General features: G+C 42.3%; 1 protein-coding gene across 1 annotated transcript in view; it reads right to left on the minus strand.

Annotated features, from left to right (window-relative positions):
• The window catches only part of PARVB (parvin beta), an 83,750-nt gene extending 59,819 nt beyond the window's left edge, over positions 1-23,931 (minus strand). Inside the window, exon 1 of the mRNA XM_003772665.4 lies at positions 23,687-23,931. Within this exon, the coding sequence (XP_003772713.1) occupies positions 23,687-23,816 (130 nt within the window). The 5' untranslated portion in view covers positions 23,817-23,931. The remainder of the gene's footprint in view (positions 1-23,686) is intronic.
• Positions 23,932-25,253: the final 1,322 nt, after the last annotated feature.

Raw genomic sequence — 25,253 nt, forward strand, 5'->3', positions numbered from 1 at the left:
TATCTTCTTGTTTTTCTCTTCCACAAAGCTTAGCTAGCTATTAACAAGGCACTTAATGCACTCTGAGGCTCACATCTGCTTGTCTCTTTTCTATTCTAATAGACCAATTCCCTGAGATCCTATCCCTCCCTGCAGATTTCTGCCAGACTTTGTTAAAAACCAGAGACACTAGATGAGAGGTTCTGGAAGCACCACCTATATAAGGCTGAAGAACGTCAAGCATGTTCCCCCTCGGTGATTAATCTCCCCCAGAGTCTATCAACCCTGTACGGTGCAGGCAGCCTCCTCCAAATGAGGTCCCAGGGCAAGGTATTCGTCTCTCCATAGGACCTAAAAAGAAGTAAATCTCTGTGTAGAATATATTTTATATAATAATATATGATTATTATATTATATAATTATATAATATATATATAAATTACATATATACAAACAGCCTTTGAAGATAATAAAGAAAAAGGATGGACAAAAGAATATTCTAGGGAAGTACACACATATATTTCTCTTTCATATACATGTGAACACATATGTGCATACATACATATACATGCATGTCACTACATTTCTATTTCATATTTGTATGCGCAGACAATTACATATACACGTGTCACTTGTTTTCATGTTTATATGTTTGTATACATGATTATTTGCATACATATATGCTCACATACATGTCATTATATTTGTATTTCATCTTGTATAAACATTTCTACATATACAGACATACCTACATATGTAACTATATTTATATTTTATATATGCCTGGATACATGACTATAAATATATACACATACCTACACAAATGTGTAGGTATAGGTATATTTCATGTGTGTATTCACAATCATGTATATACACATATATATTTACATTTCATATTTGTATGTATAGAAAACAACTATTATATACATAAAATACCTACCCACATATATGTAGCTATATTTACATTTCATATATGTGCATATACAAGACTACATACACACACCTATGTCATTATATTTATACATGTGTGTATACATGATTATTATGTTGATGACGCCAATTTTAAAAGAGAAACTAAGGCAGAGAAAAGTTTTAAGTGAGATTAGGCAGAATTCAGCCTCCAGATCCGCTTTCCACAAGTGGAGGGGCCAAGCTCAGGTCCGTGTGCTATCCTAGACACAAGAAGCAACCTGGAGATCGGGAGCAGGGGAGTGGGCAATCACTGCCCAAATGCAGCAGGTCCATATTTAAACCAAGCGCCCTTTTTGAACCCAGGTCCTCTGATTATGTCAATGGAGAAAAGAACAGGTGGGAGATCTAATTCCCTTCTTTCACAAATAAGGAAACAGAAGTCACAAAGCCAGTTAGTGGCAGTGTCATGATTAGAACTCGGATCTCTGGACACCCCACATGAGGTCCTTTTTACTACCTTGCTGCTCTGTTTAAAAGAGGTTCATGACGTACTCAAACCTGAGACATAAGTTTACCTAGTGATGGGGAATCACCCTACAGAGGGGGATACAGCTTTCTCATTATTGTTCTGATTTTACATTAGTTGTAAATAGGGCCGGTCATAAATATTTATGCACAGCTGAGTTAATAAAGGCTTCAACTTCCATTATATCAAAAGAGAAAAAGTCCGGGCTAGCAAGGGAAGGGAACGTACTAGCAGAGAGATTACTCTGGAGGCCATTGTCATGGGAGATGGGGTCTTATGGGTCAGCAATTGAACAGTCAAGATAAGAAGCAGTGGGAACAGATGGAGGGGAGAGGCCCCGGCGGCAGGACAGCAAGCTGGCCCTGGGCAACAGATGACCCTGGTACAGGTAGACTTCTTTAATCTAATTCTGTCCACGTACAACCGAGGTGCACAGGAAGCCTCAAGTAACTGTGGGTCTTGTTCAAGTTGGGAACAATTTCAGCTACAAATCGCCTTCTGCAGCCCATGGGAGCTGGACACGGAGAGCGCCTAATTACGCTGGCTCTGGAAAACCACTTACCGGCCGTTCTGCTTGACTGAACCCCCAAATGACCTCTTGGGCCAGAGGGGCCACCCCTTCATAGCAGCAAAAAGCCCGCCGGAGTTTCATTTCCAGGTCAGCTTGCAATTTTCAATTGTCCCTTGAAGCCGCCTCTAAAAAGCACTCTCAAAATTAGTCCACCCAGGACACCACCAATGAGAAGATAAAACTAATAAATGGCGGACGGAAGAACACAGGGAAGGAGACTGTTCTCGGAGCTTTTTATCCCTGGAGAAAGATGACCGGCTTCTGAATGAATTTCAGACTCCACCCTATCGCACTGTTGTCTGCATTTCCCGCTTCCTCAAGCCTCGGCTCACAGGCAAGCCCCTCACTCCAGGAAGGCTCCCCTGATGAGTGAGTTCTTGGAGCTCTTTCTCCCCTCCTTCCTTCAACCTGCCCCATATATGTCCACAAGTGTTCTAATAGAATGCAAGTCCTCCATCCTATTTCTACAAAACGCCATTAGAATGTAAGCTCCTTGAGGGCCCATCTTGCTTCCAGCTGCACCTAGCACACAGTGAGCACTTTCATAAATAAATGGGTTTGGGTTCATTCATTCATTCCTCTTAAGAGAACGCCCTGTGACAGTGCAGATATCACTTGTTCTACAATTCATAATATTTGTCTGATGAATGAAGGAAGGATTAAGCACTTATTATGTGCCAAACTCTGGAGAAAGACACAGAAAAATAAGACATTTCCTGCTCTGAGGGACACTCACACTCTAGCGAAAATCTTAGACCGATGAGCTCAGCCATAGAATGGAGTCCTAAGGGACTGGCAGCAGCGGACGGCAGCAGCGGATGGCAATGCCAGTGGTCTGGGGGCATGTGACACGACAAGATGGCTCCCATCTCACCACAGACTCAGGGCCGGCACATCCCAGCTCAGGGCGGCATCCTCCCACTGGCTGCTCCAATGAGGTAATGAACTGCACAAGATCATAACACCATGAATCGAGCAGCTAGAAAGGTGACCTTAGAGTTGGCAGCCCCCCAGACAGACTGTAAAAGCCTCAAAGACAAGTTCCCTGGGGTAGTAACATTGCCATTAACAAAAGAGAAAGAAGGGGGCTGGAACTGGGGTAGGTATTAATGTGAATATAAATATTAGCTGTTTCTTTGAAACCATACATGGGGACAGATATTCAGACCACCCAGCCAAGAAGATAGATAAAGGAGAGGGTCTAAGCCAGAACCTTGGAGAACACCCACATTTAAGAAACGGGGAAATTACCAGGAGACAGAAAGAACTGGAAATGGAGAAAGGTCAGAGGAGAGGGAATCATCCATATGGGAAATGGCTTCTCGGTGCGATCTCCCTTTAAAGGGAGAGGAAAAGGACACAGGAGAGGCTGTTTTTACTATCACAGGATTATTTTGCCTTCGTGGGCCACAGACCTAAAGCTGGGACTCTCGGGCCACTGGATCATGCACAGAACTCCCCGGGAGGCTGCTAAAAATCTATGATGCTTTAGCAGAATCATATTCTCCTTCTAAAATCACAACTGAAAGAAAGGCTCGATTTTAATGAAGAGTTGGTAAAAATAAAAATGGCATTTTTCTTCCCATCCCAGTGTGCAAATGTCCCCCATCTTTGTAACCTATTCAATGACTGACTGGAGATCTTGGGGGACCCAGGTTAAGCTCCACAAAATGAAGCTAGAATTTGGCAACAGACTCCTTAGAGATGTGGAGAGCCAGGTCAAGGACCCCGATGTGAAGCTAGAATTTGGCAACATAAGCAACATTCTGCCTTCCTGAGGCCCCTCCTCTGTGATAATGGATAGGGCTGGAACCCGGGAGGGCACCACTATACAGAACTCCCAAGTAAGTGAATTGTCTCCACTAAAGCTGGCCAGCACCTTCCCTGTAACTTAGAGGCTGAGAGAATGCTTAGTTCACAGACAAGCATGACTTGCCCATACAGCCAGCCTGTGTCAGAAGTGCAGCATCCTGAGTCTTCCTGGCTTGAATGATGGCTTTCTTGGCCCTGTGAGACTCAGTCTCTCCATGACTCTCAGATTCAGAGCACAAAGGGACCTCGGAGCCATCTAGTTATTTTACAGATGGGGAAACTAAGGCCCAGAAACACAAAGAACCCAGGGTCACACAAACCTTTGGCCTGTAGATTCCTGAGCCAGGTCTCTTTCTATTCCACGGTTCCATCTCTCCAGGCATCCAAGAGATGGATACCCTTTTCCCCATGGCCCCTTAAAGCTAACAATCAGAAATTTCATTTGGCCAGGGACCAAGGGATAACTAGTTAAGGGTCCAGCAACACTCCAGGGCTGGCCACTGAGAAATAACCTCATTTCTGTCTCAATTTTCAGATGGAAGGAAGGGAGGGAGGGAGAGAGGGAGGGAGGGAGAGAAGGAAGAAAGGAAGGAGGAGGAAGGAAGGAAGGAAGGAAGGAAGGAAGGAAGGAAGGAAGGAAGGAAGGAAGAATAAGAGAAGGGAAGGGAAGAGAAGAGAAAAGAAAAAGAGAAAGAAAAAGCAGCTAAAGGAGAGGATGAGGCTCTCCTACCCCCTCTAGTGGCCACTCTCCTTAACCAGCTCCTGCTAGGGATGGCAATAGAAGGCCCACCCAGAGCTTTTAAATTCCAGGGAAGGTTGGAGCAGTTCAGCAGGCCCTGAGAGTGTGCACTGATGCTCTCTCTGCCTGTCCTATGTGACCACGGAGGGAACTCCCTGATCCCTCTGGGCTCCAGGAAGGGGTTGGGCTGGAGCTGCCCTGAAGGTCCCTTCTTGCTCTGGGCTCATGATCCTGGGCCAGAGCTGACTTCCTGGTATAACTGGTCACAGGAAACTCTCTGAGAATCAACTTAAATGGGCTGAAATAAAGACCACCCCTTCAACATACATGTCAATGGTGTCCTTCCCTGTCAGCCACAGCATGAGAAGAGGGGCAGCAAATAGCACTCTCTCCATTTACAAATCAGGAAACTAAGGCACAGGAAGTTATGTGAGTCGCCACTGGGACCCCAACCAAGGCTTGTGACCCCACTTCTGGGGCTCCTCCCAACACCCTATATCAACTCAGTATCCATGCTGAAATGCTTGGAAGGCAATGAATCCACACGACTAGAAAAATCAGCATTTCTGGAGATACAGAGGAAATAAAATACAAGTTCTCTACCCTCAAGAAGTTTAAAATCTAATGGGGGGTACACGAACTGATGCTGAGTGAAACGAGCAGGGCCAGGAGATCATTATATACTTCAACAACAATACTATATGATGGTCAGTTCTGATGGACCTGGCCATCCCCAGCAACGAGATCAACCAAATCAGTTTCAATGGAGCAGTAATGAACGGAACCAGCTACACCCAGCGAAAGAACTCTGGGAGATGACTAAAAACCATTACATTGAATTCCCAATCTCTATATTTATGCACACCTGCATTTTGGATTTCCTTCACAGGCTAATTGTACAATATTTCAGAATCTAATTCTTTTTGTACAGCAAAATAACGGTTTGGTCATGTATATTTATTGCGTATTTAATTAATACTCTAATATATTTAACATCTACTGGTCATTCTGCCTTCTAGGGGAAGGGGGTGGGGGGAAGGAGGGGGAAAATTGGAACAAGAGGTTTGGCAATTGTCAATGCTGTAAAGTTACCCGTGCATATATCCTGTAAATAAAAAGCTATTAAAAAAATCTAATGGGGGAGACAACATACTAATGATATATAGAAACACAACAACAAATCACTACAGCCAACATCTAATAATCAACTAAGAAGCATTTATTAAGTACCTACTGTATACATGGCGTACAAAGTCAAAAATGAAACAGTCCCTGCACTCAGGAAGCTTACATCTCCAAAGGGAGACACTATGCAGAGAAATCAGAACCCACAGGATACATAGCAAAAGTGGGAAAGGAGCAGGGGTCTAAAACTGGGGGCAGCAGAAGGGGCTCCTCGGAGAAGGAACTGAATTTGAAGTAAATGACAGGTTCCACGAGGAAGAGGTAAGGAGGCACAGGGCACACAATTTGTACCGAGGCAGGCAAGGGGATGTTGTGCACAGAGCACAAAAAGCAGACCAGCTACGCGAGGAGGAGTAACATGTACCAGGGGAAATGGACTGAAGAGAGACAGTGACAGCCAACGGCCGGCCATTTGGGCTGAAGCACGGAGTCCTGGGTCACCGGCCTGCAGAGACAGGCTTGTCTTTGTTAAGCACTTTAAATGCCAAAGAAAGCAGCATGTCTTGCAGGGAATGGGGACCGCTGATGCTTCTTGGGCACAGGAGGTCATTCAGGAGGCTACTGAGGGAGGCCGGGCCATGACAGGCCTCTTGTGCTTTTCAGAGACTGCGATGATAAACTATCACTAAAAGCCCAATGATTCCTGCTTTTAATGCAGAATTAGGATGAGTAGATAATGCTTAATTACAACACAAATGACCACATTTCTGTGAGTCCGAGCCAGCCAAGTCTGCCTTGGGAGAGGACAATAATGCTTTATTTTACACCCGTTCTCAGGGCTCATGAATGGACTTGCCCGGCAGAATCTAAAGGAGGCTTTCTTTCCCAGCCTGCCCTCGGGGGCTGCTGCCGACACGGACACACAGGCCGCCTCTGTGCCTGAGCTCCCAGGAAGGCAGAGACTTCCTCTGGATTATGGGTCACCAGCCCGAGGGAGTGATGGGGCCCCACTCTGGCCCCCAAGTCTGGCCTAAGAGCGCAGCTCGGGCACCCACCATGGCCCAGGCCTAGAATGGGGCCCAGAAGGGAAGGTCACATGGAAATCCTTCATCCTTCGGAACCGTGCAGCACACACACACTATGTGCTAGGGGCCCCCAACACAAAGACAGACATTTTCAATTCTCTAACCTGCACTCCTGAGTCTGGGACCCCAAACAAGGCTTGTGACTCCGCTTCTGGGGCTCTTTCCAACAGCAGGTGAAAATCCCACCTCTGTCACTTCCAACCGTAAGTTACTTCCATGTCCCTGAGCCTCAGTTTCCTAATCTGTGAAAAGGGTCTCTAAAGTTCCTTCTGGCTGGAAAATCTATAATCTTATGCAGATAAATAAGTTCGGAAAACAGGAGAAGGATGATAAGGCCAATTCTGAGCAGCATACAGTGGATGAGGAGGGAAACTGAGACAGTGAGAAGACCAAAATCCAGCCCTCAGAATCAAGAGAAGAAAACAGGATGCCCTATGTGGGACAGGTGCTGGGAAATGGGACGGGGGAGGAGCAGCATCCTCTAGAAAATGGGAAATACCAAATTCTCCATGCTGAATAGGACATTGTCAGTGCTAAAATAAAAATAGATGAAAGGAAGGAAGAAGGAAGGAAGGAAAGGAGAGAGGAAGGGAAGGAGGGAGGAAGGGGAAAAAGGAAGAAGGGAAGGAGGGAAAGAGGGAGAAAAGAAGGGAAGGAAGGAAGGAAGGTAGAAGGGAGGAAAGAGAAGGAAGGGAGGGAAGGAAGGAGAAAGAAAGGGAGGGAGGAAAGGAGAGAGGAAGGGAAGAAAGGAGTGAAGGAGGGAGGAAGGGGAAAAGGGAGGAAGGGAAGGAGGGAAAGATGGAGAAAAGGAGGGAAGGAAGGAGGGAAGAAGGAAGGAAGGGAAGAAGGGAGGGAGGGAAGAAGGAAGGGGGGGAGGAAGGAAGGAAAGACAGAAAACTAAAAAGAAACAGAAAGATAGAAATAAAGATAGATAAAAATCAGATAGACAGATAAGAGAGAAATGAATGAATGATTAAATAAAGGAGTATTTATGAAACTTAACAATCCTAGGAATGACCACTGTCCAAAGGAAAGCCATCATTTACTTTGAGCCAGCCATCAATTCCCAAGCATCATTGAGTATCTTCTCTGCCAGAAGATGGCAGCAGAGAAACAAATGCAAAATAATCCTGCCCTCAATTGGCTTATATTCTTAGGGGCAGACAAGTTCCCATATGTGAACTATAATAACAATAAATACAAGGTAATGGGGAGGGGGGGCGCACTGGCAGCTGCAGGGGAGAGAAGGTGGTGAGGGAGCTGAGTCTTGAGGGAAAGGAGGGATACTCAGTGGTGGGGGGAGAGAGGATGGAGCCAAGCATGATCCTATAACCCCAAGTCATTTCACCACTCTCTGGGTCTCGATGTCTTCCTCTATAAAAGAAGGGATTGGTCTTGTTGACCCTTTGAGGGAATCAAGGGGATTCCATCTTTCCCCACAGCTTCCCACTTCCATCTGACGGCTGGGGGGGAGATGGCGATAGGAAAAGATGAAACTGAACCACCAACAATAAGCCTGGAAAATCTATTCTAATGAGGACCAACCACAAGCCTCCCTCCCTCCCTCTCTCTGGTAACAACACTGTGTTTTGGTCTTCATTAAGCCCATCATTCTTTTCAGAGATCTGGGGAACCTTCCTCGCGAGAGAATTGGAGGCAATCCACAGAAGGAAAGGACACTTGGGAAGAAGAACTGACTGTCTAGGAAGATGTGAGCTTGCAACAAAATCAAGCCTAACCAGAAACAAAACACCAGCTCCACACAATGGCACAAGAACCGCCTTGTGCATGCTCCGAGGAAATATTAAATCATTAAAATCTCATTACACTAATAAGATGTTTTCTAGGCAAATGGAACACACACCACTTTTCCCTTAAGAAAGCACAAAGATACACTTATGGAGGGGAAATGCAAATAGCAGCAGGGAGAGAAAGGTAATTGACAGGTATCTCCTTCCATCGCTCCTGCATTTTTAACTGAATAAATAAGTTCAAATTATGAGGGTCGGCAGGTTTTCCTGATAAGATTCAGGAAGCAGAGACCCAAGAGTCTCAACTGGATGTTAACTCAGCTGTGAGACCATGGAACAGATCACTTCCCTCTCTGAACCTCAGTTTCTCCATATGTAAAATGAGGAGAATAATACTTATTGTACTTCTTATAACACTGAATAAGTAAAAGGGACAGGATCCTAAATATAGAGCTGGGAAGGACTTGAAAGGTCTTCAAGGGAGGCTACTTGAGGCTAGGGAAGTGAGGTAACAGCCAATCACACCAGCACTTTGGGAAATGGTCAGAAAGGTCATTTGTAGGCAGCATTTGAACCCAGGTCCTCAGCATACTGCCAAAATGAGAAGGGCATTTTCGGACAGTCAGAGAGCAAATTTGTTTTGCTTAATAATATGTAATTATTTTAAGGGGTTTGCTTTTCTTTTTTCAATAATGAAGGGAGAGAGGGAAAGAGAATGTCTCCCACCTAAACACTTTTTTATTTGGTGTATTTTTTTTTCAAATTAGGAAAAAGTCACCTTCTTTCTCTTTCACTTCCCTTCCCACTGAAAAAAAAAGAAAGAAAGAAAAATCCCTGTTACAAATTTATGAAAGTTAAAGCAAAGCAATTTCCTGCATCGATCTAGATGTCTAAAAAATATGTCTCCATCTGCCACTCCATCAAGAAGTATGAGATGCATATTTCATCATCAGTTTCCAGGAATCACAGTTGTAATTGTACTGGTCATAATCCCTAAGTCTTTCAGAATTATTTAAATGGAATTTCTTTTTTCCTGGAGAGCTAACTATTAAACATTTATCAACACACTGCTAAAATGAGATGGGCATTTTTGGACAGAGACAGAGAACAAATTTGTTTTGCTTAATAATATGGGTTTGCTTTTTTTTTTAATAATGAAGAGAGAGAGGGAAAGAGAAGGCTCTAAGGTGGACTCAAATGTCTCCCACCTAAACACTTTCTTTTTTGTTTTGTTTTTTCAAATTAGCAAAAAATCACCTTCTTTCTCTCTCATTTTCTTTCTCACTGAAAAAAGAATGAAAAATAAAATCCCTGTTACCAACTTATAAAAGTTAAAGCAAAGCAAATTCCTGCATCAACCATGTTTAGAAAAAAATGTCTCCATTTACCTTCTATCAGGCAGTGTGCCCAATATGCTTATATTTTGCTTATATTAATTAATTAATTTCTTAATTAATATAATTGCTTATATTTCATAATTTCATGATTTCTTAACTAATATAATTGCTTATATTTCATAATCAGTCTCCAGGAGTCATGATTGTAATTGTACTGGTCAGAATTCTTAAGTCTTTCAGAATTATCTATCTTTACAACATTGCTATCTTTGTATTCTTTGGACCAGAAGAACTTGGTTCTTCTCACTTCACTCTGCATCAGTTCATATGTGTCTTCCCATGTTTCACCAACCCTTTCATCATTTCTTACAGCACTCAATTACATACATGTAACATAATTTGTTCAGTCATTTCCTAATTTATGAGCACCTCTTCTGCTTCCAATTCTTTGATATCATAAAAAGAACTGTTACTAGTATTTTTGTACCTATAATTCCCTTTCCTCTTTTTTGGATCTCTTTGTGAGCTAGATCTATACAGCAAGGGGGGAATAGTTGAAAGAACTTGGAGTCAGTTCAAATTCTCAAATACTAGCTATGTAACCCTGGACAAGTTTCAATTTCTATGTACCCCATCTGTAAAGTGGGGTAATAATAGTGATATAATATGATTTTGGGGTCCCCTGACCTTGGGGCTTCTGTTCTAATGAGTCCTTGGTCTTCTAGCTTTAGAATCTGCCTCAGGAATTTGAGCACACCCAACTTAGCCAATGCATGGGTTAATTTTCTTTCTTTTTTTCTTTTTTTTTTTGGAGGCAATTGGGGTGAAGTGACTTGCCCAAGGTCACATAGCTAAGAAGTGTTAAGTCTCTGAGGCCAGATATGAACTCAGGTGTTCCTGACTTCAGGGCTGGTGCTCTATCCACTGCACCACCTAGCTGCCCCATGGGTTAATTTTCTTAAGCTCCCTTTTTTCCTTTGTTCCTATCCCTTTTGGGATAGCTCACCAGGGAAATGAAAGGAAGAGGGGATTTGGAAAAAAGATAGTGTAACAACAATACCGGGCTGTTTTTAAAATTGTTTTAATCATTACAGAGAAAGATGTTGGAATATAACATTCACACCTCATAAAACAGAGAGGAGTTGTGGAAGGGAAAGGACCTTTGTAGGAAGTTTGGTATGAGACCCTATCGGGCCAGATCCCCCCTAAACAAAACATAACCTAACCGATTTTCCTCACCACTGACAGTAGAATGTTCACATTGGGGCTCTACCACTGCAGGCACTTTTGAGTTATATGAGAAAATAGGAATGGCTCTCAACCGGACAAAGGCAGGAAGGGCAACTGGGACAGGTCTGGGATGTGTCTCGGACGCAGCAAAGAAGTCACTAAGTTGAGAAGGGACAACTTTGAAACAATCAAAGGATTGATTTTCAAAAATACTTCTGATGATGAAAAGCCCAAATTTGGAAGAAGGGAGGGGAGTTGGGAAGGGAGAAGAAGAGTTGGGGAGGGGGTGGAAAGTCTTAGATGGTTTTATTTTTCCAAAATTTCTAAAAAATGTCAAGAGATTATTAACTGAGGAATCATAGGCCTGCTTTCTCATTTACAAAAATCTTTAATGAAAATTATGTTTATTAAAAGAGATGATTGGGAAAATGCATTTTTGAAAGGGGCAGTTAGGTGCTCAGAAGATAGAACATTGGGTCTGGAGTCGGAAGATTTGACTTCCAATCCAGCCTCAGACATTTACTAGCTGTGTGATCCAGGTCAAGGAAGGGCCTTAGAGATCCAACTGTTTTATTTTACAGAGAAGGAAACTAAAGCCCAGGAAGATAAAGTGTTTTGCTAAAGATCACAACGGTAATGTCAATGGCTTTACATTTGAACTCAGAACCTCAGAAAGTGTTCCTTCCAGTGTACTGGGAGGATTTTCTTGCTAGGAGAGGGGAACATTATAAAAATTTTAAAAATGTGAAACATGAGCACAAAACTGTGGAGATAACGGCCAGGATCTCCTAATCCCAGGGAGGCTCCAGAAGTTCAGCCCCAGAGATAAAGGGAGTAGCAAGCGTCTCCCAGTCTAACAGCCACAGGCACAGGGAACCAGGCTGCTCCAGTAGATAAAACAACCATAAAAGTTGCAGTAATTTTCCAGTCCTCCTTTGGAGGCATAAAGGTGGCCTAGTGGTTAAAGCACAAGATCTAGAATCAGGAAGACCTGAATTCAAATCTAGCTGCAGATACTTACTTGTCAGACAGTTACTTTACCCTGTCTGCCTCAATTTCCCCAAATGTAAAAAGGGAATACTAAGAGCATCTACCTTCTGGAGTTGTAGTGAGGATCAAATAAGGTATTTTTAAGTGTTTAGCACAATGCTGGCTCATAACAGCAGATTCTTAGTAAATATTTGTTTTCTTCTTCATTCCTTTTACTCAAGACCCGCTCAGCATTCTAGCAATATCCTGTATATTCACATCTATGTGTCAGCACACACACACAAACACACAGGCGCGCTCTCTCTCTCTCTCTCTCTCTCTCTCTCTTTCCCTCTCTCCCTCCCTTTCCCTCTCCCCCTCTCCCTTCCTCGTTCTCTCTCTCTCCTCCCTCTCCCTCCTCTCCCCCACTCTAGATCACAGCAATATGATCTAGGACTTGCCCTTCTTAAATCCTATTTTATTAAATTAACCTACAGTGCCAGTAAGGTGAAATCCCACCCCCTCCCCATTCTGTTGCCTAGTATTTCCACAAAACTATGTATCACCTGCAAACATAATAATCACGCCTTCATCAGAACCATCGAATGGGATATCAGTGTTGGAGAGAGCCAGGAAACCCTCCACACCAATCTGATATCAACTCATTAATTTCATATTCTTTGGGTCTTAGGTTCCATCACTGACCAGGGAAGGGAAGGGAGGGAAAGGGAACAAGACTACAAGACCACTTCTGAATCTTCCCAACCATCGTCATCCAGTCCCCATCTCTTCATATGGTCCATAAAGGAGAGATTGAAGACAAAATCGAAGAATTTGGACTTGAAGGGGATCTCAGAGAGGGCAGCTAGATCTAACTCCTAGACTCAGAATCCCCGAGGGGAGGGCACCCCTGATGTGGCCACGTAGCCTTTGTCTGAAACCCACCTGAGTAAAAGGGAAAATAGTACTTCAGAGGCAGGCAATCATCCATGTAAACAGCTGTCCTTATTATCGAGTTTTCCGGCTCTCTGGGCCAAGGAGAACAAGACTAAGCCCTCTGCCATCTGCCTGTCAAATGCCTTTCTTTTTTAAGCATTAATGATGCCTTTTGTTTTTACCCATGACATTCATTTCTAAATAGAGTCTTGCCCTTCCCAACAAGTCTTCTCTTGTACCAGGACTTTAAAAAAAAAAGAAGGGGGTGGAAACCACTTCAAAACAAACACAAAGAAATTGAAGCTGAATAACCACAATATCCAAGACTGGCCCCTAAGAATAAACTAGAAAACACACCTTTCATTTCTGGCAAAGAAGGGGGACCACAGGTGTGAAATTGCCCAAATATTGTCAGATCCCATTGGTGAGTTGGATAGTTTTGCATCTAGTTGTTTTTTTATTTAAAGTCTCTTTTTTTATTCTATGTTAGGGAAGTGGAAGAAGGCAGGGGCATGGAGAAGACATTTAGAAATGAAGGCAACATAAAAACAATGCATTAATAAAAATGTAAATTTGTTTAAAATTCAGCTAAACCAGCTAATATATTAACCACCCGTCTGACAGCAAAGGCAACATCCCTCACTCTCATTCAGGACCAATTCTGGGGAGGCTGATTAAAAAGCAAACATAAGATAACCAAAATCTAAAAATATTTTCTCAAAATGTCCAAACTGTTATCCACTTGTGAAAATGCAAGCAGAGAAAAAGTGGCTTATAGTCTAGCGCTCTAATGACCAAAGCTCAGGCAAGCAGAGCTTCCCACAGATAAATCTCAGTTAAGAAAACATTTTCATTTGCTAGTTAGCAGGGTAGGGGGAATAAATAATAATCTCTGATTCAACCCACAATAGAGTCAGGAAGAACCAAGTTCTAAGGTGACTTTAAAAACTTATCAACTGAGTGATCCTCGGCAAGTCTGTCACAGTTTCCTCAGTTACCAAGTAGAAGAACATAATAGCACTAACTTCCCAATGCTGTTGTGAAAATGAGACACTGTTTTATATGAATGATTATTCCTTTTCCCTAATTGAAGCTTTGCAATGTATAACAAATTAAAATGGGTTCCAGTCAGCATGGGAAATGTCACAAATTCACAAAGAGCCACTTCTGAAAATCCAAGAATTTCAAGGACTTACAAAAGGCTAACTAATATAGCTACTAATAGTCATGTAGACATGGATCAGGCCATCCTCAGCAACGAGATCAACCAAATCATTTCTAATGGAGCAGTAATGAACTGAACTAGCTATGCCCAGAAAAATAACTCTGGGAGATGACTAAAAACCATTACATTAAATTCCCAATCCCTATATTTATGCCCACCTGCATTTTTGATTTCCTTCACAAGCTAATTGTACAATAATTCAGAGTCTGATTCTTTTTGTACAGCAAAATAATGTTTTGGTCATGTATACTTATTGTGTATCTAAGTTATATTTTAATATATTTAACATCTACTGGTCATCCTGCCATCTAGGGGAGGGGGTGGGGGGGTAAGAGGTGAAAAATTGGAACAAGAGGTTTGGCAATTGTTAATGCTGTAAAGTTACCCATGTATATATCCTGTAAATAAAAGGCTATTAAATAAAAAAAAAATAGTCATGTAGACAAAGAATGATTTCCAAGGTTAAAATAGGAGCCAGGTTAACTGAAGCATGCCCTACCTTGGAATTATGAGAAATAGGCCCTAGTCCATGCCTCCATTTATTCTTTGGTCAAATGGGGATTAAAATCCCTTCTGTCCCTACCTCACAAGGTTGCAGTGAAGAGCATATAATACAGTGGATATATATATCACACTAAAAAAGAAATCAACTTAAAAGTCCAATGATATCAGCTGAGGTATTACTGGTGCTTTTTTTTTTTTTTTTTTTAAATGTCTAAAACCCATTGCTAGCTTTATAGGCAAAGGAGAAACACTAACAGTTTCCCCAATAAATGCAGGAGTAAGGCTGTTCTCTTTCCCTGGTTTACATTGACACAGTTCTAGAAATGTTAGAAATAGCAATGAGACTGTCTGCATAAATATGGGCTAAAAAATGGACAAAAGTATCCCTATTTGCTGATGACACAGTATCCAGAGAAAACCATATGGAATCAGCAAAGAAACAAATTGAGGTAGCAGATACTCTCTGAAGTAAAAGCATATGCAATTAACCCACAAAAATCAACAGTATTTCTATATAACAATCACAAAATCTGAGAGAAAAGAACAGAACTAGAATAACTAGACAATGTATAAAATAAAATCTCTGGATGTCTTCCTTTACGCCTTGCTCATCTCTCTGTAAGCTTTCCCTCAGTGAAGCCCACATGGTTCAACTATGGGAGACAAAGGGGATTTCTCTGAGAAATAGGGGGAAGGGCATCTGAGGATGTAACAAAGATACCCAGTGCTCTGTGAGGTCTGAAACAGGAATGATCATTTCTGACGAGAGTCGAGTATTAAAACCAGAACCAAGCAATTATGAAGTATTTAATAAGTGACTCTTTGTGCCAGGAAAGGTAATAAAAGCAAAGGAAAAAAAAAACCCTTTCTAAAAGCTGTAAATAATCATAATAATAATTTTTATATGACCAAGAGCTTTTACCTCAAACAAGCCTTGATTCATTGAGTGTTAATCATTCCAGGGAGCTTTTTGTAAGGGGTCTTCTTGAAAGGCATATTTTTAGAGAGGCTTATGTGGATTGGTGGAACAAATGAGGAGAAACACTGGCTATAAAGATAATCAAAGGAAGTTGGACTAAGCCACACCAAGCAAGGCTTGAAATCAAAGTTACTTCCTCTTAATCAGAGAAGAAAAAACAGAAAAGTGATTTTCAAGCCCACCTTTGACTAATTTTAAAGACCTATGCCTAGGAAACGGTCTGCAATGAAACACTATTTTGCCTTTTTAAAAACTGCCAACTGAAAGAGCCACAGCTGAACAAATTGCCAGCTTCATTTTTATCCCAACATGAAAAGGCTAAATAGCACCAAGGCTCCCAGTTAAGAAGAAAATAAAAGTTCTAAGAAACTGAGGTTTATTTTCAGTGATACAGGACCATCGATTTAGGCTGGAAGGGACTTTAGAGGCCAAGTCTAAATACTTCAAAGAAAAAAAAAAAGTAACAGAGGGGAAGGGGTAGGGAAAAAAAGAGGACAAAAGGGGAGGAAGAAAAGGGGGTAAGGGGAACAGAAGAAAGGGGAAAGGAGGAAGGGAGGGAGGGAGAAACACAGAGAGAGACAGAGAGAAATAATTTATCTAAGCAGAATGCCATGGGACATGGAGCATGAGCTAGCTGAGATGAGCAGTGTCTTGGTAACATCCCTAGAAAACTGGATAACCATTGCTGTTCCCACTGGACATTATGGGTGGTCACACAAATACCTAGTATCTACTCCTCCCACTGACGGTGGAGGGATGCAGCACAGGTTTATGGGAAATGTTCTTTCCTATGGTACTTTCATTAAATAACTTTCCTTTGGGGGAGGGGAAGAAGAAACACTCTTGTGGCACTTCAGAAATTCCAGCTGTGATCATTAGTCTTTGAAAATACATTCCAAACAAAATGGCCCCACTTAGCTACCTGTGGATTAGCAGAGTAAAGAAAAACATATCCCTCCCCTACCCTCAAAAAAAACACTTTTGATTTTTTTGTAAAATGTTTAATCCAGCTTCTGAAAACTCAGAGCTATCACCCCACTCCCACTGCCACCCTATTCCTTAGACTTTTTTTTTTTTTAAAAAGTGGAAGCAGCACAATACTGAAGAGAGGAAAACTGAAGAGACCCCAAAATTCTACACAAAGCAATGACCAATTTTGACTTCAGAAAACAGACAAGAAGGAAGACTAGTCTAAACTTATCAGGCTAAAAGCCCAGAAGGAGCCACCCTGTCTCCTATGGACCCAATGAACTGGCTGGTTTTACTTGACTTCCTGTTTGTGGAAAAGGAAGATACCTACTCAGGTGGGAGAGGGACAAGGCTAGTGAACAGTGATAGATATGAAAAAAAAAAAAGCATTAATAAAACATTACAAAAGAAAAATGTACAGGAGATACAAATAGAGGAATTATGTTTTATTGAGTCATTTTCAATAATGTCATGACCCCATTTGGGAATTTTATGTCAAAGTTCCTGGAGTGGCCTGCCATTTCCTTTTTCAACTCATTTTATAGATGGGGAAACTGAGGCAAACAGGATATAGTAATTTGTCCAGGTTTACATAGCTAGGAAATAACTGGATTTGAATTCAGCACTATGAGTCTTTCTGTCACCAGACACAGAGCTCTGTATATTATGGCACCACCTAGCTGCCCACAATTGTGGGCAATTCTGTTATTACTTGGTTCAATCAGATATAAATACTTTTTCACTCTTTCATTTGTTGAAGTGTGAAATGTATATATAAGTGTACATAAAAGAGATTCATAGTTTTTCCCATAATCCTCGTCCAAGCTCTTCTTTGTTTTTTTAATAATTGTTTTTTAAATTATTTTTCAAAATACATGCAAAGACAGTTTAACATTCACCCTTGCAAAACCTTGTGTTCCAAATTTTTCTCCCTCCCTTTCCCTTCCTAGACAGCAAGTAATGCAATATGGGATAAACAGTGCAATTCCTTTAAGCATATTTCCACCCAGCTCTTCTTTGTATCCTGAAATATGAATTCGATGACTACATTTATGATTTACTAATTGTTTTTTAAAAGGGAGATTTGGCTCCTAAACCTCCAGGCTTCATCACTAACGTATGACCCTCCCTTCCCCTGAGTTCCGCTGGGGCCAAAGAGCATTTCCTCCACAGAATGGAGCTGTACCACCCCAACTGTGAACAATAGTGGGGATAGGGAAGGGGGAAGGGAATTGTTTTGAAAAGCTGGGTGGAAACTCTTCAGAGAGCTTTAATCTCTAGCTAGATCTTCAACTAGAGATTAAGAGGATTCTAAGAGCCGGAAGTCAATACCTGGAGTCCCAGCCCCCTACTAGGCCCGTAGATGGCTAGTGGTGCTCTGGCCCAGCAACCTTTCTCCCTTCTAGCCCCAGGCTGCTTTGAGCACATGGAAGTCCCGGACTGACTTGGTCTAGTCTGCCCAGAGAACTTTATATGTGGAATCTTCAACAAATGAAAGAGTGAAAATGCATTTATTAAGTGCTTACTGCGTACCAAGTAGTGGACAAAGTTGTGGGGATGAATGAAAAAGGTTGCATTCTGTGCTTTGTGCTAAATATTTTGCTATAAGCTGGGGATCCAATACCAAAATTAGAGAGGTAAATAGTCCCTTCTCAGGGAGAGAAAACAGCTGGATCCTTCAGAAGGATGATTGGTTTGGGAAGTCACAGAGACCACCTCCCACAGGAAGCCTTCTCCACCCAGCTCACTCCAGGATTTTTCCCAGTTAATCATCTATTATTTGTGGTAGAAAGTTTGCCTTGCAAGTATTTACTAGTGGTCTCATTAAACAGTAAGACCCCTGAGGGCAGGAATTGACTTTTTTTTTTTTTTTTTTTTTTTTGTATTTCAGGATTGATCACTGTTAAGTGCTTAATCAATGTTGATTGATTGACAAGTAGGGAGAACAAAAGAGTATGAGCTCTTTCCAGAGACTACAGTGGTGGGGATTTAAACTCACTCCCCAGAGAAATAATCAGAAGGAAGGGTCTTAACTGCACGGTGGCCCAAATGGTTTTCCCTACTATATTTGATAGTATTTTCCCCTAGTCTATTTGAGAGGAGGGCTTACCTTAGTAAAGAGAGCACGCACTCACTCACTAGCTCCAGACTTAGAACCCCATTCAACTCACACCTCTGATACTTTGTGTAATGCTGGGCAAGTAATTCAGTTTTTTGAAGCTTCAGCTTTCCCATCTGGAAAATGGGCATAATAGTACTTACACTACCCACGTCCTAATACAGGGGAAAAAAAAAAAAAACCTATCTACATCTGAAAGTGCTAGAGAAAGGTAGAGTAGATAGAATGTTTGGACTAGGATTCAGGAGGCTTTAGGAAGAATTTCTGTTTCCAAGACTGACAAATTTCTTACCTTCTCTGAGGTTCAGTTTTCCCATCTGTAACATGGAGATAAGGGCAACTAGATCACACAATAAAGTAAATGAATCAGGAAGACCCGAATTTAAATCCAGCCTCAGACTACATGTATGATCCTGGACAAGTCACTTCAACCTGCTTACCCCAGTTTCCTCATCTGGAAAATGAGCTAGAAAAGGAAATGGCAAACCATTCCAGTATCTCTTCAAAATAACCCCAAATGGGGTCACAAAAAGTTGCTCGTGATGAAATGACTGAACCACAAAATGGGAATAAGACCTCACAGGATTTTTGCAAGAATTAAATGAGATAAGCAATATAAAGCACTTTGCAAACCTTACTGAGCTCTCTACATATATAATGAATGATAAATATCCATACATGTGTAGGTCCGTTTAAATCAGAGCTGTAATTTCACTGAAGTAGAGAGTTCCTGGAAAGGAAATTGAGCATATACAATTAATAATCTTAGGAACTGACCTTAGACTGAGGGAGTTAAATGGTCCCACAGGCAGTCCAGATTGGATTTGAATCTGCCAGCTCTGAGGTTTACTGCCTGTGTGACTTTGGGTTAATCACATCACTCTCAGCCTCAGTTTCTCTAGCTGTACAACAAAGATGTTGAACGTGAGGACTCTTCCAACTCTTGGTTAACAAATCTCCCATCTTCTTGGCTCTAAAATCATCCTCTACCCTCTCTAAAAGTGTCTTCCACTATATAAATAAATGTCAGATACAAATAGATACACCAAAATGTGTGGGGTAATTTGATCTGAGACACATGTTGTCCCTGGGCTTGCAAACTGTACAGAAGAGAACAAGAGGTTTAAAAGGAGACACAGATAAGCAGGACAGCTTTGAAACTAACATGCTGAATGTATCATAGTCTCTAAAGAGAAACACAAGTTATCTATACTGCATACAAAGTTTCATCTACCTTCCTCCTGTTCTCATATTTGTGTATGTACATATAAATAAAATATCATCTTTGATATTTTGTCACACACAGAAGAAAAATATGCATATATATGTGTATATATACATGCATACACAAATATATTTGAATAGACAGATTATAATCACGTACCTGAGTTTGTGTAGACATTTTCAGGTCAACAGGTATTGACTGTTTGTTGGAGACTTTTCACATATACACATATGTATGTTTCTTTGTATATATATGTGCATATATAAGTATATAATATTTATAAAATAAACAATATATAATTTTTACACATTACGCTTACAAAATAAAGAACACATATATATTATGTGTATACATAACATATAATGTATCTATAATGTGTTTTAAAATACGTTGTAATAATATTATACTTATATAATTACATCATATACATAATGACAATGTTATGTATAATATAGTAATTATGATATATATACATATAAGTACATTATATTATGTATATTATGATATATATAAAATAGTAATTACAGTACATAATATATATATAAGGCATACATTTATATAATAAGAATATGCTGTTATATATATTACATATAATAATTATAATATATAATACATACATACACACATTTTTATGAAATGCCTCTGAGAAATAAAGTCAATGTCCATTAACTAGAAAATGACTGAACAAATTAAAGTACATGATTATAATGAGATATCACTGGGCTGTAAGAAGTGACAAATATAAAGAATTCAGAGAAGCACAAGAAAACCTCCATAAACTTAAAACAAAGTCAGTAGAATTAGGAAAATAATATTCACAATGACAACACCAATGGAAAGCACTTTTAAAGAAACATTCTAACAACCAAACTTGGCCCCCAAGAAAAAGCATCAACAGGCACCTCCCTCCCAGCTTTGCTGAAATTTGGGACTATCAGTGCAGGATGCAGCAGTTGTCAGGTTTATTCAGTATTTTGGTTTGTTTTGCTGAAAGTCTTTTTTTTTTCCTTTTTTATATCCTTTATTATAAGTGTAACTATTGAGAGAGGTAGATAATATACAACATAAAATACAATTTTATTAAAAAGAAATGTTTCCAGGGTTTCAAAGAGTTATATTATAGATACTTTAAATATTCCTTTCCATTTTTCCCAATGGTCACATTTTGTCACAGTTCCCTTTTCTAAAATGGGGATGCCACATGATGGAAAAATGTTTCAGTTAGTCATGGTGTGATTCACAATTACACAGCCCTTCCTGTTCACCATTTGGGACCAAAGCCATTATATCTTCTTTCTTGCGGCTTCTAAAATTCCTGCTCAAGAAAATCAGCATCAGTCTTGGCTAAAATCCTTCCTTGACATCACATTTCAATGAAAGATTTATTTCTAAGATTTGTGGACCGTTGCTGGCTTGTTAATTACTTCTGGATAGCTGCAGTCTCTATACTGTATACAAAGTATACAGTATAGAGACTGCCTTCCCTTTCCATCCCCCATTCCCTCTTCTAAGCATCTTCTCCACTTGTGGTGTTCCCAAAGATAACCACTCTCTCTAGAGTTCCCCCTAACTCCCTAACAAGGAGAATGAAACTGTTGTGAACAGGACTGAATGCTAGTACTCATAGAAAACTCTTCTGTCAGTAACTCTTCCCCTAGATAAAAAATCTTGCCTCCAAGAATATCATACCTACCTGGGCAGACCCTAGGACCCAGAAGCATCACTTATGAAGCAGGTACCCCCAAGGAAGTCCAAAACAGAAAGAAAGGACCCACAAGTGCACCAGCAGGGTTACAGCACACTTTTGCTTTGTAGCAAAGGACTGGAAACAATGGGGGTAACCATCAATTGGGACTGGCTGGAAAACATAATATGCATGTAGCACAATATTGCCCCATTAAAATAAGGGAAGGTACAGATTCAGAAAAGAATCATCATGATGATAGATAGATAGATAGATGAAGGGAGGGATGGATGGACAGATAGATAAATGGAAGGATGGATGGAGAGGTAGACATATCTAAATAGTTGGATAGATAAATGGATGAATAGATGGATAGATACTACTTTAAAGTCTGCCAAGTGATTTTCATATATTAATTCATTTGATCCTCATAATAATCCATGGAGATAAATACTATTTTTATACCCATTTTACAGATGAGAAAAGTGGGGCCTAGATGGAGGTTCAGTAACTTATTCATGGTCATGTAATTGGAAGTATCTAAAGCAGAATTTGAATTCAGGTCTTTCTGCCCCAAGTCCTGCTCTCTATTCACTACCCACTGTGCTGCCTAGACTTCAGAAGACTTGTATGAACTGATACAGAGCCAAGAAAACAGAACCAGAAGAACAATTTACATAAGAACCACAACAATGGGAAGGAAAATATTCTGAAATGAAACTCCGGGACCCAGGCCGATGTCACAAGCCATACAAAATTTTATTCCTCTACGATCCAGCCAGTGGTTCATCTCCAGCCCGCCACTCCATTCAATTTCCCATCTCCTTGTCTTTGTCCTGGCAATGTCCCATGCCTTATTGACTTCCTTCAAGGCCCAGTTCAAACTCCATCTACAGTTGGGAGCCTGTCCAGACCCCTCAGCTGCTAATGCCTCTCTTTTCTGATTATTTTCTATTTACTCTGTATATATTTGTATATGTGAATGTGTATCTATGCACATGGATGAGTATATATAAATGTACATGTATAATCAATTAGCCCATAAAGCCGAACCTCTGGTGGGACCTCTGCTGCTTTTACCTCTTAGCATTCTCATCCTTGCCCTGACTCTAGTTAGGTGGCCCCAAAGACTCTATTATCCTCATCAGAAAAATGGGGACAACTATAATCCCTGACCACTAGAAAGTAAATGACGATGAAGGTGACTAAGTAAAGGTCCATCTGAGGGTTCAAATGTTAAAATCAAACAGAATCTGAGAAATAACCTGGCCCAATGGACTGTAAGCCTCTCTGAGTTCAAGGATTGTAGTGAAGCTTTTCCCCCCCTCCATCCCATTCATCCTCGGGTAAATGAACAGTCTTTACGCACAGTAGGTGCTTAGTAATGGTTTCTCACGTTAATATTGAAAATCAGTGCCTTGCTCCAGGGCCTGGATGTATATCCTGATGTACAGACTCCTGGGCCACCCCAAGGTTACTCATCTACTAGGTGGGCGTGCAGCAAACAGCAGGGGGCCCCAAGAGCCGGCACTGAAACGGGACAGAGCCCAGCCCCCACCCGCTCCCCATTAGTTTGTGAAATTTTTTCAAGGAGTTGGGGAATGGAACTTCTGGGAAAGGGGAGAGGAAGGAAGGGGAGCAAAAGTAGAAGAGAGGAGGAAAAGAAAGAAACAAAGGGGAGATGAGGGAAGAGTTGAGGAAGGAGGAAAGGAAGGGGCGGAGGAAGCAGAGAGGAGGAATGAAGGAGAGAAAAATAACAGAGGATGAGAAGAGATTGAAGAGGGGAAGGAAAGAGAGGAAGAGAAGAAAAAGAAAAAGGAGGGAAGAAGGGGAGGGGAAAAGAGAAGGGAAAGGAAATATTGGGGAGGGGAGAAGGGAAGGGGAAAGGGAGGAAAGATGGGGGAGGGGAGAAGAGAAGGGGTAGGAAGGATGAGGGGAAGAGGGAAGCAGAGGTCTCGGTGGGCCCTCCCCTCCCCCGTCGCTGCAGGGACCCTCCGTCGCTTACTCACCCTCCTTGAATCTCTTCTTCCGGCCCAGCGTGCCTCCGAGCTTGCCTAGGAAGGATTCGTCTTTCTTGGCCCGGGGCGGCCGCAGCGGCGGCCCCGGGGAGCGCAGCGGGGAGACGGGCAGGGCGGACATGGGAGCGACGGGGACACCGGCGGGGGGCCGAGCGCGGCTGCCGGGGAGCTGGAGCGCGTGTGCCCGTGGCCCAGGAGGAGTGGGGGGCGGCGTGGGAGCCGGAGCTCTGCCGGCCGGGCCCCGCCCCCGGCCCCGCCCCAGCCCCGCCCCTCCCCCGGCCCCTCCCCGGGCCAGGCCATCCCTTCGCCCCAGCTGACCTTGACCTTGGCCGCGGAGCGCCCATCCCGTCCCCTGCGAGGCCGGCAGCGGGCACGAGCGTGCTCCCCCAAGCACACTCTGGCGACTGGACTCTGGAACCTCCACTCTGCGCCTCCTTCTCCCTCCACAGAGTCCCAGAAGCAGCGAGCATTTCCTGACTATTTAGTGTGTACCTTGCCCGGGCCAGAGGGCCGAGGTGTGCGACAACAGCCCCTGCCCTTCCCAGGTCGAGAGTCCACCCTCCGGAGCGCAGAGAAGCCAACGCGAACTGTACAGCAGGAGCCCAAATCCGGGGGGCCCGGGCCTCCAGCTCTCGGAAGCCTCGGGCCGGGGTCCCCGTCTGTCTGACCTCTGCCGGCCCGGCTGGGCCGGGGCTCCCAGGGCAGTAGGACTGGCTGGCCCGGACAGCTCAGCTCGCCCTGGGCGCCGGCTAGGGTCACAGGAAGGCGCACGGGGTGGGGGGGGGTCTCTGTCCCCAGTGGCCTGCCCTTCACCCTTCACCCTTCACCCACGTCTGCCTCCATTTTCTTTTCTTTCTTTCTTTCTTTTTTTTTTTTTTTTTTTTTTCTGAGGCAATTGGGGTTAAGTGACTTGCCCAGGGTCACACCTGCCTCCATTTTCTAGTTCAACTACATTAGCCCGACACAGTGGCTCCAGAGCCCCAGACCCATCTGTTCCTTTTGGGGTCTCTCCCAGAAGTCCCAGTTCTCCCAGGACAAAGTACTAAGCAAGGGAAGGGGGTGGAAGGTCAAAGCACACACAGGTGTCTGGACCCAGGGAAAAGCCTTGGCACTAGTGGGTATCAGAGCAGAATCTGTGACCTACAAATCTCATCTGACAAAGTTCAGGCTGAAGGCAGGACTTCCCCAAACACTTGAGGTCTTAGGTGAACCACAGTGTAAACCACAAGAGGAAGGTAAAAAGCTACAAGTTAGTGGGGTTAAACCACCAGTTGCCCAAACAACTACCACCAGAAGGGTCAATTTAGCCTTTTAAAAAAATAGATTGGTCCTTTTTTTTTTTTTTTTTTTTTTTTTAATTCCAAAACTTAATAAACAGCCCAAATGGTCAGGAAAAAAAAAGTTGTACATAAAACTCCTGAGGAGGGAGGATCTGTGGTTTTATCTGAATAGGGAGTTCCCAATATAAGAAAGTCCCATGTTGTACTTAACTTATATTTTAACATATTTAACATGTATTGGTCAACCTGCCATTTAAGGGAGGGGTTGGGGGGAAGTA

Source organism: Sarcophilus harrisii, chromosome 5 (genome assembly GCF_902635505.1).
Source record: "Sarcophilus harrisii chromosome 5, mSarHar1.11, whole genome shotgun sequence".
NCBI lineage: Eukaryota > Metazoa > Chordata > Mammalia > Dasyuromorphia > Dasyuridae > Sarcophilus > Sarcophilus harrisii.